The sequence below is a fragment of the Aspergillus tanneri genome (genome assembly GCF_003426965.1).
Source record: "Aspergillus tanneri strain NIH1004 chromosome Unknown AapTan_4_pilon_pilon_pilon, whole genome shotgun sequence".
Taxonomy (NCBI): Eukaryota; Fungi; Ascomycota; class Eurotiomycetes; order Eurotiales; family Aspergillaceae; genus Aspergillus; species Aspergillus tanneri.
Genome location: NW_022984631.1, coordinates 3,714,463 through 3,728,240, shown reverse-complemented (window position 1 = coordinate 3,728,240; position 13,778 = coordinate 3,714,463). Strand labels below are relative to the sequence as shown.

Here is a 13,778-nt window from a genome sequence, read left to right as displayed (position 1 = left end):
GTTTATAGATACTATCCATGTTTGGCAAATCGAACTTCTGTTTGGTTGGGGGCCGTAACCTACCGTAAAATGCCTGGTGTATTGTGCTGTATCCTAGGGCATTCAGGCCGACATAACCGAGTATTTCAGGTTAAACGGCTGCCCTCTATTGCACCTGGACAACATCAGTTTTGAAACCACCGTCGAAGAGAAAGAGCAATGACAGCACAAGACGAAATTCTGGATTTGGTCCGCCGTCTAGAAAGTGCCCCTGGGGTGTTGGCCCCTCTGTCGATAGAGGCCGCTCTTCACTCCCGGTTGCTGGCGGCTGCTCAGAATCTCGTGGCATCGTTGAAAAAGCCTGAGATTGAGTTAAGGAATCTTGCAAAGGCGGTAATGACGCCCATTCCAGAGCCTGGTTCACAAGATTAAGAGTGAATAATAGCCCGTGGCGAATGCGATATTGCGAACAGCATTTAAGATTAATCTCTTCGGCGCATTCGACCATGGAGCGACCACCGCACAAGATCTCGCTAACTGTACGGCGGTGGACCATTTGCTTATGGGTATGTATCTTCGATACTTCTGCATTAGAGCTTTGGCCGGGGGTTCAACATCTAATTAGTCCAGTCCGCATAATGCGCACGCTGGTTTCTTTGGGAATTTTCACTCAAACAGGGCCAGAATCATACGCCCACAGTTCACTCTCCGAAGCACTCCGAAACCCCAAGATTCGGGCAGTTGTCCGGGGAATGTCAGTCTCTCCTCTAACCTCACTGTCCATAAAATAAATGAAAAAAGGATTAATAAATCCCAGGGCCGAAACAGCATCGGTAATGGTGTCGCTCCCCGAGTATCTATCCTCCATTAATTTCGACAACCCGGCAGACCATCGCCCATCGTTGTTTGGATTCGCCCGGGACACAGATAAGACCATGTTCGAGTGGTTGGAGTCCGAACCAGAGCAGCGTAGGATCTTTCTCGAGTTTCAATCTGCTTCGTCAGAAATGTCCGATTTTCGTCTCCGGCCATTGCTGCAGTCTCTCCTAACGCAAGGCGACTCTAACGCAGAGGTCGCATTCGTAGATGTGGGTGGGGGTCAGGGGGGAAACACTGCGAGAAGTATCGAACGCAGTCCAACCCCGGGGTCGAGTTATCCTGCAGGATTTACCCAAGGTCATTGAGGACCTTGGAACGGACGGAGGTGTCGAAGTTATGGTGTACAACTTTTTGGAGCCGCAGCCGGTCAAAGGTATGCTTTCCCTTCTCCTTAGCCTCTCCCTTCCAAAGAAGGGGGGATGGAAAGAAAGAAAATAAAACGAAACTAACTGCCTGCAGGTGCGGCAATCTACTTCTTCCGCCACATCTTCCACAACTGGCCCGATACAGTATCCCAGCAGATCCTCCGCAATACCATGTCCGCGATGGGGCCCGCATCCCGTATTATTATTGTCGATGAAGTCATGCCAAATCTCCATGCCCCGCTGTACATATCTTATATCGATATTAGCATGATGGCCTTTGGGGGCTTGGAGCGCACGGAAATTCATTGGCGGCAGCTACTAGAAACGACTGGGCTGCGGATTGGTAAAATGGAGCCTCTAGACCCATCATCGTCGAGCTCAGATTTCATAATTGAGCTGTCTTTGTAGGTAGGTAGTTGCTGGATTGAATTTATGAAATTGAACAAATTAGTCACTTCTCTCTGTAGTACCAGTTGTGGCCTGCATTAATGATTTTCCCAATGCCAAGTGCCGTTGCCAATTTCAAGTATATTGTATAAACTACCGCGGGAATTGTACGTAATTTACCGACCAGTCTGATTAGTTACGGCATGTACCTTTCCACCTGCGGATGTAGCCTTATTCACATTAATCATAGATCGACAACCCCCCAGTCAAATCACAAAGCCTCTCCCGCCTGTTTCCTTAAATACTCCACGACGACATCAGGAACCACCAACCAGGGTGTATGCGAGGTTTTGACTTTTTCGGTGACAATCTGCGCGCCCTGGCTGCGCGCCTTCTCAACCATTAACTCCTGTACGAACAGCGGGATCGCGCGGTCATCTTCGCACAGAAGGTACGAGGTAGGGATATAGAGATAGGCCGCGCTAATGGCGGGGCTATTCTTTGTCGCCCAGGCGTGGGGGCGCAGGGTTTGGGCCCACTTGTCACTATCCGGGACGTCATGGAAGAACAGAGGGACTGGATCCCTGGCTGAGACGGTGCCGTTTTCCTCCTATTGTCCAAATTTAGCTTCAGGGCTTGTCCCGCATCGCATGCCATCTACTGTATCTGGAGAGGGACGTACATCACGAATGTACCACTCTGGAGGTGTACCGCCAAAAGCTCCAATTAGACTCTGTCCGATCTCTGGAATAAACGCAGAGATAAAGACCAGGCGGATGACACCGCCGGCCTTACCATCCTGTTCACGCTCGGCCTTGCTCAGGCCATCCAGGGCGCTGTTCACAGGTAGACCAGACCAGCTGTGGGAGACGACAATCACATCCTTTCCTGCGTCGGCCTTGGTTTCCACGAGGCTTCGGACGGCGTCGATGTCCTGGTGGAGGTCCTGAACAGCGGGTTTCTGCTGGATCGAGGGGAAGGCGACTGTGTCACAAGTATAGCCATGGGGAGTGAGCTTCTCAATGATGGGGTTAAAAGCTGTGGGAGGGTACCAGGCACCAGGAGCGAAAATGAGAGCCGGTTTAGCCATTGCGATTGGAGATGAGAGAATGGAAATGGAACACGGATATAGCACAAAGGAGGAGCGTTAGATATTGGCTTTGTTGTTCCGTTAAGGGGGTTGGTTTAAATGGCTCCTTCTTGTATGGGAGACAGCCAGGGAAGTTGCCTCCTCGTCAAATACTGTCAAACTAACCATTACGCTAAAAGGTAGGGCATGATACAGTCTTTTATCGTCATCAGTAAAGACCATGTAGAGTACAGTTTGTGAAATACAGCTAGGAGGCTACTAGTCGTAACATGAAAATATCCATCTATAATGCATATTGGAATGGGTTAGCGCTGAGATGACTGCAGATTAAGAGGGGCGGGATTATGGGGCCATCCCAAACTTTGACGCAGACGCGAGATAGGCTATACCCGAGCTCTTCGGCTGGAATCTGGACGAACGCAATGGTCTCGGTCTCCTCGCGCTGTTGTGGCCCGTTTTGGCCCGTTTTGGGCCTTCGATATCGACCCTCCTTGAAGCTTAATATCCTATGGCTTTACTCTCTTTTCTTTCTTTCTTCCCTTTTTTTTTTTTTTTTTTTTTTTTTTCCCTTTTTTTTTTTTTTTTTTTTTTTTTGAGGTATCTGATCAAGGTCTCGTCAGAGGAGGTATTCGGGTGTTACCGAATAGCCACCCATACCGCACGGTAGGGTGGTCAGACTAGTCGTTCTGTATATTGATTTGTCTTACAATAATTTTTATGTTAATATAAATTACCTCTATTACTTGGAAGATTACGCGTTTTCGCGTTGATATTCAACATATTCATCAAATATTTAAAAGATTTGACTACCGAAGCAAAAAAAGATAGATAAGGCAAGAGACATTATCTTTAATAAATCACAACTTTAGAACCCAAATAAGCCATTTCTTAAGGACTTAATCAAAAAGAAAGCTTTTAAACCTTCCGGACAGATGCTTCAGTTATTAAGGGCTGAGGATTTAAACAGCAAACCTAGAGATATAGCACTAGATAAGTCTAAAAACAAGAATGAAGAAGTAGAGGTAACTCTACAGGAGTCTTAAAAGACTACAGAAAGTTAGGTGACTCCCAACTATAAAACAACTACCTCCACCGCCCCTACTACCTACAGCTAGATCAATTCCAATACATTAATTAAGGATTTAGACATCAAATTGTTGGGACGACTTACGTAGTCGAATACTGCTTAAATTATTTAATTAAGCGGAATCTAAAGAGCTTGTTAGCTTATGGGGTAAAGACACCTCTAAATCTGCCCAAGGCAGATAACCTAGATAAGAAGTTGATATAAGCAATAATATTAAAGGCACACAATTAAAAAGAAAAAGTATAGATGAGGATTATCAGCCTTATTCTGTGACGGGTGCACGTGCGGGAGTCCACTATTCGAACTGGCCCCATCTGCCTGCGAGAAGAAGAATGCAAACGTCACGAGGACCCAGAGTCGCCACCCTTTCAGCATCCGAATCACTCGTGCCATTCTGAACGCTTGTCATGGTTCAAGATGCTCTGCTCTCATGCGCTCCCGCGCGAGGTGGATTTCAGCTTCGCTGAGGAATCGAGGTCGGGAATGATCCGGGGTGCTGGGAAGGAGGAAGAATCCAAGTATAGCAATGGGAATGGTACATGCGAAACCTACTATCTTAGTACCCACCCACTTATTTATAATATATAAAGCAAGGAAGGGGAAGTACAGATGATGTATAGCCATCTCATACGCTCCTGCTTGGATGTACCCCAAGCTCATGCTCCCTACCTGGCTGGAGATGAAGAAGATGGCTCCGCGTCGAGCTAGCTCGGAGCGCTTGTACCAGCTGCCAAGGTACCATTGCACAGCGGGGAAGAAGAAACCGCCGAGTGCGCCGACGAAGAAGCGCAGGGCATAAAGCGTTGTCACGCTGGTGGCTTTGTACTGGGCCAGGGTGAAGATGCCCCAGAGAAGGTCGGCGGTGGGGAGGAAGATGTTGATTGGGGTACGAGTCATCTATCATGGTTAGAGTATATTATTATCTTGAAGAGGAAACTAACTATAAGGGTCAGTGGGATTTGCATTGTGATAAATTCAACCCTATCTATATTAGCATGGAAAATCTGTCGTATTGGTCTAGTGTGGAACAGTACATGTACACGGTGTTCAGATAATTCAACTCATTTCCATACAGGGATAAATCCTCCTTCATACCTCTCACGTAGGCGGTACTTGTTGCGGACGAATCGAGCACCTTGGCCCAATGCGCGAGAAACAGAAACACAATGATCAGGGCGTCCAGCTTGAGAATCAGACGTCGTTCCGCAGGGGTGTCTCTGGGCGCGAACCATTGGTACCATTTTTGTTTCGGGTAGACGATGGGTTCGTCCTGGGAGATTTTTTGTCCAACATTTTTTTTATTTTTTTTTTTTTTATGTTCTTGTATGTTCTGGATGAGGGGTCAATTGACTATTTATCTGTCTGCATAAAAGCACGTCATCAGTGGTGGGGATGGCGTTAGTCTAGAAGTAGTACAATATGGAGATTTCCATAGACAAAGTAGAAATTGTCCCTTGCATATATTGGTTAATATCTGACCCAGGTGGTGTCTAGTAAGAATCAGAAATCAGGACGCTCATTTATCTGATTTCAATTGTGCAACCAAGAGTATATCTTTATTCGTTTGCACACGATCAGTTATAGTCTCCAGAATTTTAAGTGATAAATCCCCATGTTTCGCAACAACCGGTAAAATCCACTCCCTGATCCCCTGCTCATGCATATATGGATATTCTATTAGAGAACAAATCCACCACCGTAGTGGATCGTCCGATGCAGTCGTCATGAACAATTCATCCAACACGTCCGGAAACTTGTTGTAGACTTGCCAGTTATTCTCTGCAGTGCGCATGAATCGCTGCTTCGCGAGAAGCTGTAGCGCAGGGACGTCGTATTTATCTCCCATAACGTACATACGCAATGATGTGAATATAGAGATGGGTGGAACGGATGTGATCTCAGTCTTAGCGGCCATTGCGTCTGGTTTGGCGTCGTCGGCGTCGTCGGCGTCGTCGGTTTCGTCGGTGTTGTCGGCCTCGTCGGCGTCCTCGGCGTCGTCAGCGTCGTCAGCGTCGTCAGTGTCGTCGGCGTCATCAGATCCTGACTCGTATTCTAAAGGCTCCGGGTCAGGTTCCTCCGGTACGTAGTCCACGTCGTTGGCAGGGTCTTCCATTTTGGTGGTTAGGAAAGCATCTATTCTAAAGTTCTAGCATTTCATACAGAACATATATATGGAGGGGACATACCGGACTTGGTTTTCACCAGCGTTTCAACCTCCTTTGCCTCCATCATCGCAGGAATTGACGGCATCTCGTCGAAATACTCCCCGTCCGAGTAATTCCCCAAATACAGGAACTGGAAGAGCCGCTCCACCATGTCTGGGTCATCATCAGGTAAATCGATACATCCTTCGAGGGATTCCTATTCCCTGTATTAAAACTGTACCTATAGAAGAAAGCTCGAAGAACACACTTTGAATCCTCCTCCACACGCCGCGTTAAAAAAAGAAGATTGCGCACAAACCACCGCCTTGTGAACGTGGAATTTTCGCACCCCGCAGGTGACGGTCAGGTCGGTGTGCTTTCCACTCTGATAGAGTTGCCACAGCGCAGTCTGCAGAGTTGAGCTGCAGTAGTGGCCGAGGTCAATGGGCACCATGATTGTACTGTAGATGGGTTATGAATTCTGTTATGATTTGGCGTCGTCGTCGTCGTTGTTGTTGTAAATTTAGGTTTGATCATTTGGACACATCAGTCCGCCGTAGTTGTTGTATTGTATGGAAATTCAAAACATATATTGAACTAGTCCAGTTGTCCGTTACCGTGGGTTACCACATGACGCCCAGTATTATCAGCAAACCCCCGATTTTCGTGGCCAGCCCCCCCCACTCCCCCGCAAAAAAATTGAAGCCACATAACCACATGTTAAATATTATACAGAGATCTTTTTGAGTAATAAAATATGCGCTATAAAGAAGCTACAATGCTTTTGCCGTCTTGACGATTTACTGGAGGGGGAGTTCCCTCTTTAACACCTCTATTCATCTGGCTAGCGTTTTTTCGCTTGGAGATCCTGAGCTTGCTGGATATTTTCAGGAGAATAAAAGACAGCATAATCATTTTCTGGAGACTGTACTGGAACAGGTTTCCCACGCCGGCGATTCTTTTGCTTATTCTGTAAGGCATCCTTAAGTCTCTGCAGCGTAATTTAAAAATAATATTCTATGTGGACGTTGTATTATTCAATTTTTTGACTTTTTGGTCATAAGCATTGGCAGCAACTCGTTAAAGCTTTTTGATCCAGCACCAGTCTTCTGCCTTTAGAATAGAGTTGGAGGAACTAGAAGAAGGCCTTTCTTCCACTATTCTAGTAAACCAGTCAAAACAATCTCCGCAACCCAAGGATATAGGTCAACAGATCTCCATAAATTCTTAATAATTTTGCTTGATAAAGCCTTTTCTCAGCTTGACCAAAAGAGTCGAAAAAATCCTGTTTTGTAGTATAGCTTAGACCTTGGCATTCGTGTAAAAATTTCTCCAAATGGTTACTTACGCCATAAATAAAAGACCAAAGATCCAACCATCAAGCGGCTGCAAAGCACGATTTAAATAAGGTAGATAAATAGCCAAAAGGGTCTTATTCTGACCACAGAGGTTAATAAACTTTATAGTAATATGAGATCCATGACCATTAAAAAATAGAAGGCGCCAACGCCTCAGGGTCTTCTTTTATTCCTGATCAAATATGGCATATCGTCAATCCTAGATATTGCATGAAATGGCCTGGTATATAAGACCTGGAGAAAGAAAACTTCCATCTGCACAGATACAAGCAATTGTAGTAACCCACTCTCTATTTTCATCCAGGAGTCTTGCTTGATCCCTCCATATGTTTGTCGGGAAAAGGCTCCTTTGCCTTTGGATAATACTCCAATAAGAGAACCCCTTTTTATCCATGCTATACATATCTTTAGGATGGATATTATATTCCTTGACCTTGCGGGCCAGAAATTCAAAATATAAGGCATATTTATATGTTGAATCAGCACGCTTTCTTGAAGCATCCATTCCAACTATATAATAAGCAACAAGCTTATTATTATATCCCTTTGAAAAGCGTCCTGGCCACTACTTCCTGTGACGATTCAGTTATGCAATCGAGGATAGGGGACCTTCTGGTTGATTTTCTTAAGTAGACTAAAGCCCCAAACAACAAGATATTGTATAGAAGGCAAAAGATGCGCGTATGTAGGTAAGTTAGTACTCGAGCGTGGAGGTATATAAGAATGACATGGCACAAGATCGCATCTTCCCAATTCAAATACCTTCCATAAGTAACAGCCTTCTGCCCAAGGCCGTGTCAATCCTTTGGTTCTATGGAAGAGAATTCACTATATCAGACAGTCACTATAAGATAGGATTCTCTACAGATCAATAGAAGTAGTTCATGTCGCTGGGAACATTCCTCAGATTAAACTTAACCAACTCAGGTAGAATTTGAATGCTAACTTTGTGCATGCTGCTATAACTTTGTAATGCTTCTAGGGTGACTTGTTAAGACTTCCTTTTTATATGTACTTTCCTGGCTGTGTTCATATATTGTTTGAACCTAAGGGTTTATATGGAACATAGTATCCAGTAGCCTATGAGATTCTTAATATTGATACAAATTATGGAATAATGTCTGCGTCTCAACTTCTCAGTCCTTATCCAGCTAGAATTGTCCATATGTACAGCCATCCTGGCCATAAATTAATACATATGCATGGAATACTCATCTACAGTACTAATGCTGTCCATTAAACGCTCTGACCGTCAACCTCTTAACCCCCCCCTTCACCCACTCCAGCGGCGCCACAAACGCCATCTGACTCCACGAGAACAACTTATTCTTCCCCCCAAACACAAACACCTCAAACCGTCCCTGAAACTTCCCATCCACCCACACCCGACTCCCACCGATGACATCCGTTTTGATCGTGATCCGCCCGGACAGTGGTACCTGGACCTCCTCGTGCGTCGATGCCGTCTGATTCACCCAGATACGTCCCGGATATCCCTCGTCGAAGCCGTCGGTTTCCTCGATCGAGCGGAGCGGGTATCTCCATCCGTCAGAGACGAAGGTGAGGGCTCCATCGGGGGAGAGTTCAAGGGTGACGTCGGGAGAGTAGAGATGGAAGGGTCCGGTGATGTCAAGGTCAAGAGTGTAGTTCATTCCTTTGCTGCCCTTTCCGAGGCGGGTTTTGTCGTCCCGCTTGTCAGACGGGAATGCCGTCCAGTCGAAGAGAGGACTATCCGGGTTGGTGTCATTGGTGGGGAGTTGTCGGTCCAGGTTCTGAGCCACCGCACGGCCGGTTAAGAGACCCACTGAGGTCGATAGGCTGGACACGTCGAGTTGAGGACCGCGGTGGCCTGACCATGCGCGCGACGCAACGGTGGGAATGCCGTTGCGGAAGGCGTAGTAGGATTCTAGCTGGGTGGTTGCGTCCGGTCCGTTGTCGTTCCACGCGGCGAGAATGGACCCCTTCACGATGTGCAAGTTGGGCTGTTCGCTGGCGTTGAACGGGTTGAAGAGTGAGGGGTCCCATTGCCAGCCCTGGATGCCAGCAAAATTCAACAGTCGGGTGTTGTTGAAGAACTGAGGATACGCTGCGGGGAAAATAGGCGTGTGATCGTTCTTCAGAGACATGTACGCCCACCAGTCCTCCGAGTTGATCGTCTCGTAGCCTTCGTTAGCCAGGGCGACGGGATCGGATTGTCCGTACTGCCAGTGCTGGATGATGATGTCCTTCGAGATGGTCCGGTTCTCGGACGGCTCGTACGTGCCCCAGATCCGCACCTTCTTGCCGGATGTCTCGTCCACGAAGCGAGCCAACTCGTTGACGAAGTCGATGTATACGTCTGCCAGGGTGGGGTCGTACTCGTCCGCGCCGACGTTCACCTCCTTGGTCTGGAACCATGGGAGAAATTCCGCCCAGATGGACTTCACCAGAGGGATGGTATCCGGATGGGATAGGTTCAACAGGTCCTTCTGTTCCAGCGCCAGCTCGGGTTTCCATTTCGTCACGAACAGACAGTGGCCGGGAGACTCGATCTCCGGGATGACGGTGACACCCCGCTGAGCGCAGTGGTGCTGCAGATCTTCGAAGTCCGCCCGCGTGAGTGTCTCGTTACGTCGCTGCACGATCCCCTGCAACTCGGGGCTCTCCGGGAGTAGGGCAAACTGCGCGTACATCTCGTTCCAGGTCTCGTTGTGGCCGCGACTGAGCGGCACGTTGTCGCTGGTGTGGTAGTGGAACTCGGACATCTTGAAGAACGAGGCGTAGGTGCACAGGTCCTTGAGATACGAGGGCGAGTACCATTTCCGGCCGGCGTCGAGGAGGAATCCCCGTGTGGAAAACGACGGCGCATCCACGACTCGACCTGAGGGGATTGGTTTCTTGTCAGCGAGGAGCAATTGTTGCAGCAAAGTTCGCGATCCCCACCACATCCCCCGTGCACCAGATCCACGGATGAGGACTCGGTCGGACTGCACGTCCAGCTCGTAGCCTTCCTCTGTCGGCTTGCCATTCTCATAGATGAATTCATGTCGGTAGATCTCTTCCACTTGGTCCAGGAAGATACCCGTCCGATCGGGGGGAAAGACATCCACCGTCTGCACGTCCCATGAGGAGCCGGTGACTTCCTTCAGGTCCTGACTGAATGTCTGGGCGAATTCCAAGGCCGACGGTGGAATCAGCGTCAGTCCACCTTGGTCCCGATGCGACGCAAACTGGTCACGGATATAGATAGTCCGCTCCACGGCAGCGATGTTGAAGTCCTCAGGGCCGGTTGGGGCCCATTGGACCGGCGGGAGGGATTGCAGCGCCGAGACGACTGCAAATGATGTTAGGAGAAGTGTCGAGCGCATGGCGGATGATCTGGAGAGCTTTGGGGGAGGAATGGGGGTTAGTTATAGCATCATATACTACTATATTATTTAGAGCTCTCCGCATCGGTTCGTATCGGACGGTTGCATTTCGTGGGGGTGACAAGGTTGCATTCCGATCGCCGAATGCTTATCGAGTCGCATTCTTGGGCGGTTGCCAAGGCAATGTTGGTCCTGGGATTGGGCCAAGGCCAACGAGTGGTGATATATTTTGATGAGCTCCCCGGAGCTGACATTTTCCTGGAGCTGTTAGGGTTTCTCCCCCACGAGGTACCACATGGCAGAATGTAACTCCCACAGCGATGTTGCATCCCTGACTCAATCGTGGTTGTGCACGCTCTTGGCAACTCCTCTTTCCGCTTGTCCGATTATCAATCATCTCTCGTGGTTTGTTAAAATCAAGTCCAACGCTAGAGTATCTCTAGGAAATACAGTGTGGGTGTTTGTAAGAAGTCCAACTTCGGACTCCCAAGCTCAGCAATTCAGTCCGTGCGTTATCCCAAACACAGATACGCCTTAACGTGCTTAAAATGACATCCCTCCTGCATTTTTCATGATACCAGGGAAAGCCTTCAGGTTCGAAACTGAATAATGTCTTCTGTCCGTCGGGTTCCCTAGCTGAGCAATTCTCATAGTGATCATCAAGCGTCCGCATGTGGTCGGTAATACGATATCGATGTCACTATAAGCCCCTGCGATCAACAATTGACCGTCAAAATTATCCACATATTCGAACCATCCACCTTGTCCTGTTTCTCGGTTCTTCGGCTGAAGCCGCTGGCTCTGGGATCCCAGGGCCATCTTTGATGAAGCTCTTGCACCAAGAAAGACCTGGCCGTCCCTCTGCGACGACCTCATTCAGATTGCGCACCGGATCGCGGATCGGGGAATTGTCAATGAGGATGCCAGAAGGAGGAGCCCCGTTGTACACGAAGATCCATGAAAGAAGTTCCAGGTGTTTATGATTTATTTTGCATCATGTCATTTTTGCAGAGTGTCCGGATGAAGAGGGGGCAGCGGATATCTCATGCTGAAGTATTTGCAAGGAGGATTTGTCTATCATCAGTCTGCTCTGTATAAACAGCGGGATGAGGATTTCAAGCTGGACGGAGAAATACTGGAAGCATCGCTATACAACCTTCAGATCAGAGTCTAGAGAGTTGGAGATCTAGACAGGAGGCGCAGCGACGAGTGTCATGCTGCGCCCCGACAAAAGCTAGCTTCGAACCGTATGGATCAATTCATATGGGAACAAAAACGGAGGGAAGTTTTACTGATATGTCCAGCTTCAGTAAGATGGATTTTGACCTAAGTCGGCTCAGTCCCACTTAGTCACTGCTAGACGAGTCTTGCTGTGATGCACTCTCCAGCTGTATATGCTCTGTCAGCATTGCCTATGTTGCAGCCTCCGAGAAAAGAATTAGCCGTTAGCGCGGTGATTTGTTTTCTGGTACGGTGGCTGAATTCTGCACGATCCGAGAATGAAGTATGATGGTACGTATCTCGTATAGGCGGCAAATGTCTTGCACTGAAACACCGTGTGGCCGGTCACCGAAAAAGGAATGCAGCCAAGGGCGGGTAGTAAAGCAATCTGTAACGGCTCCATGCAATCTATTTAACGTTTATCTAGTATTCTGAAAATAACGGGATAGCAGTGGTGCTTCGCTCGCTAATTTCTGTGTTCTATACTCTGAACCTTTTGAGCGAATAACTGAAATTTCGGATTTCCGGGATCACTTCAATGTTGATCTATCTATCTTTGAGTATCTCAAGAGCGGTTAATACTGCCATGTCAGATTGAGGAGTCATCACTCAGTTCATACCTGACTGACCCATCCTACAAACCACTCATATTTTCTACTACATTTCTCCGGATAAGTTCACCACCAAATATCTACCGTCCATGGATATCAATTAACTCCTAAAGGAAGAAAGACAAGACTCATGTTTACTCAACTTATCATGGCTGCCTGATTAGACTTCCTTCAGACTTGCTACTTGAGTCGATAATTCGTAACTTTGACAAATGCTTCGCAATCACAACCCAACCCGCTCAGAGAAGGATACTACTCTCGAAGCCATCTCGTGGAATCCTGATTCCGTCCGAATCAGAACGGACACGTTCCGTGAATCCTCGGATGATAAATCCATTGGTAATGGATCCCTGCTTGGATATACTCTACAACCTGTCCATCCGAGCCACAGCTACAACTGATCACAAATAACTAGCTCATCAGTCCATCACATGCGTAATCAATCTTCTAGGCCTGGATAAATCAGCTCCTGACCGTGGTTCAGTAATTCTCTCAGCACCCCGTATCTATCCCTGAAGCGCCGGCATGTAAATTAAATTAAATCACTACGGATGCCCTCCTGCTCTTTCGACTGTCCGACATCAGACCTCTGACACGAGGATCTTCTCCTGCATTACCCAATTCTCTCCAGCAGATCCATCGGGTACCCCACAATCGCCAAGATGTTGTAGTGTTACCTAACCCGTACCAGGAAGCGCCGGTTGATCCTTCCTTGGGTGTTTCAACTTGCCGCAGGATATAGTACAATTTCTCCGAATGGCTTGTATGGGGGAGCTGACCCCAGCCTCGGTTTGGTCTAACTATAATAGGAAATTCTGTCTCAAGCTCTGTGGGCTGTGTGGAGTCTAGACTTGAAACCCACATTCTTTATATAATCCGGTTAGAACTCAGGACACTTAGAAATAATAATATACCTTAGCTTCTGCTACTCTAGGTATCTTGATGCCTAGTTATACTATGAAACACGATAGATTATGATATTTTGGCACGGTCTACAGAGTAAGCTGTAAAATACTGCGGACCCAAATCAAGACTTCCCGGGACTAAGCTTAGAAGGTACTAGTACTCATGGTATCTGATGTGTCCTGAATTTTCATGGCCTGACACGCCAAGACGTCACACCTGTTGCCGTGTCCACTTTGATGTTTTTTTTCTTTCCTCCTTAATCTCGACACCGGATGCTTCCGATACGCTAGTTCTTACCTGGGTCCACGGAGTAACATTCTTTCTGCCGTTATGACGATTTACATTCACCGGTGTAGGGCTGATGGTCTCCATGTTAGAGGCGGTTTTCACTTCGAGTCAATACT

At 47.6% G+C, this 13,778-nt stretch overlaps 4 protein-coding genes across 4 annotated transcripts; 1 reads left to right on the top strand and 3 right to left on the bottom strand.

The window, feature by feature from the left end:
* Positions 1-198: 198 nt before the first annotated feature.
* ATNIH1004_006409 (uncharacterized protein) lies at positions 199-1,631 on the top strand (the record flags this gene model as incomplete). Its single annotated transcript, XM_033571041.1, has 6 exons — positions 199-372; positions 425-545; positions 610-733; positions 797-1,067; positions 1,144-1,231; positions 1,318-1,631. 6 exons carry the CDS (start codon positions 199-201, stop codon positions 1,629-1,631), a joined length of 1,092 nt encoding a protein of 363 aa, XP_033427073.1.
* Positions 1,632-1,881: 250 nt separating this feature from the next.
* Positions 1,882-2,700, bottom strand: ATNIH1004_006408 (alpha/beta hydrolase; the record flags this gene model as incomplete). Its single annotated transcript, XM_033571040.1, has 2 exons — positions 1,882-2,220; positions 2,293-2,700. 2 exons carry the CDS (start codon positions 2,698-2,700, stop codon positions 1,882-1,884), a joined length of 747 nt encoding a protein of 248 aa, XP_033427072.1.
* A 1,492-nt stretch (positions 2,701-4,192) lies between these two features.
* On the bottom strand, positions 4,193-6,385 carry ATNIH1004_006407 (uncharacterized protein; the record flags this gene model as incomplete). Its single annotated transcript, XM_033571039.1, has 6 exons — positions 4,193-4,684; positions 4,729-4,768; positions 4,822-5,004; positions 5,485-5,920; positions 5,974-6,148; positions 6,200-6,385. The coding sequence occupies 6 exons, from the start codon at positions 6,383-6,385 to the stop codon at positions 4,193-4,195; spliced, it is 1,512 nt and encodes a 503-aa protein (XP_033427071.1).
* Positions 6,386-8,512: 2,127 nt separating this feature from the next.
* Positions 8,513-10,636, bottom strand: ATNIH1004_006406 (beta-N-acetylhexosaminidase; the record flags this gene model as incomplete). The annotated part of the gene is made up of 1 exon (XM_033571038.1): positions 8,513-10,636. The coding sequence occupies one exon, from the start codon at positions 10,634-10,636 to the stop codon at positions 8,513-8,515; it is 2,124 nt and encodes a 707-aa protein (XP_033427070.1).
* Positions 10,637-13,778: the final 3,142 nt, after the last annotated feature.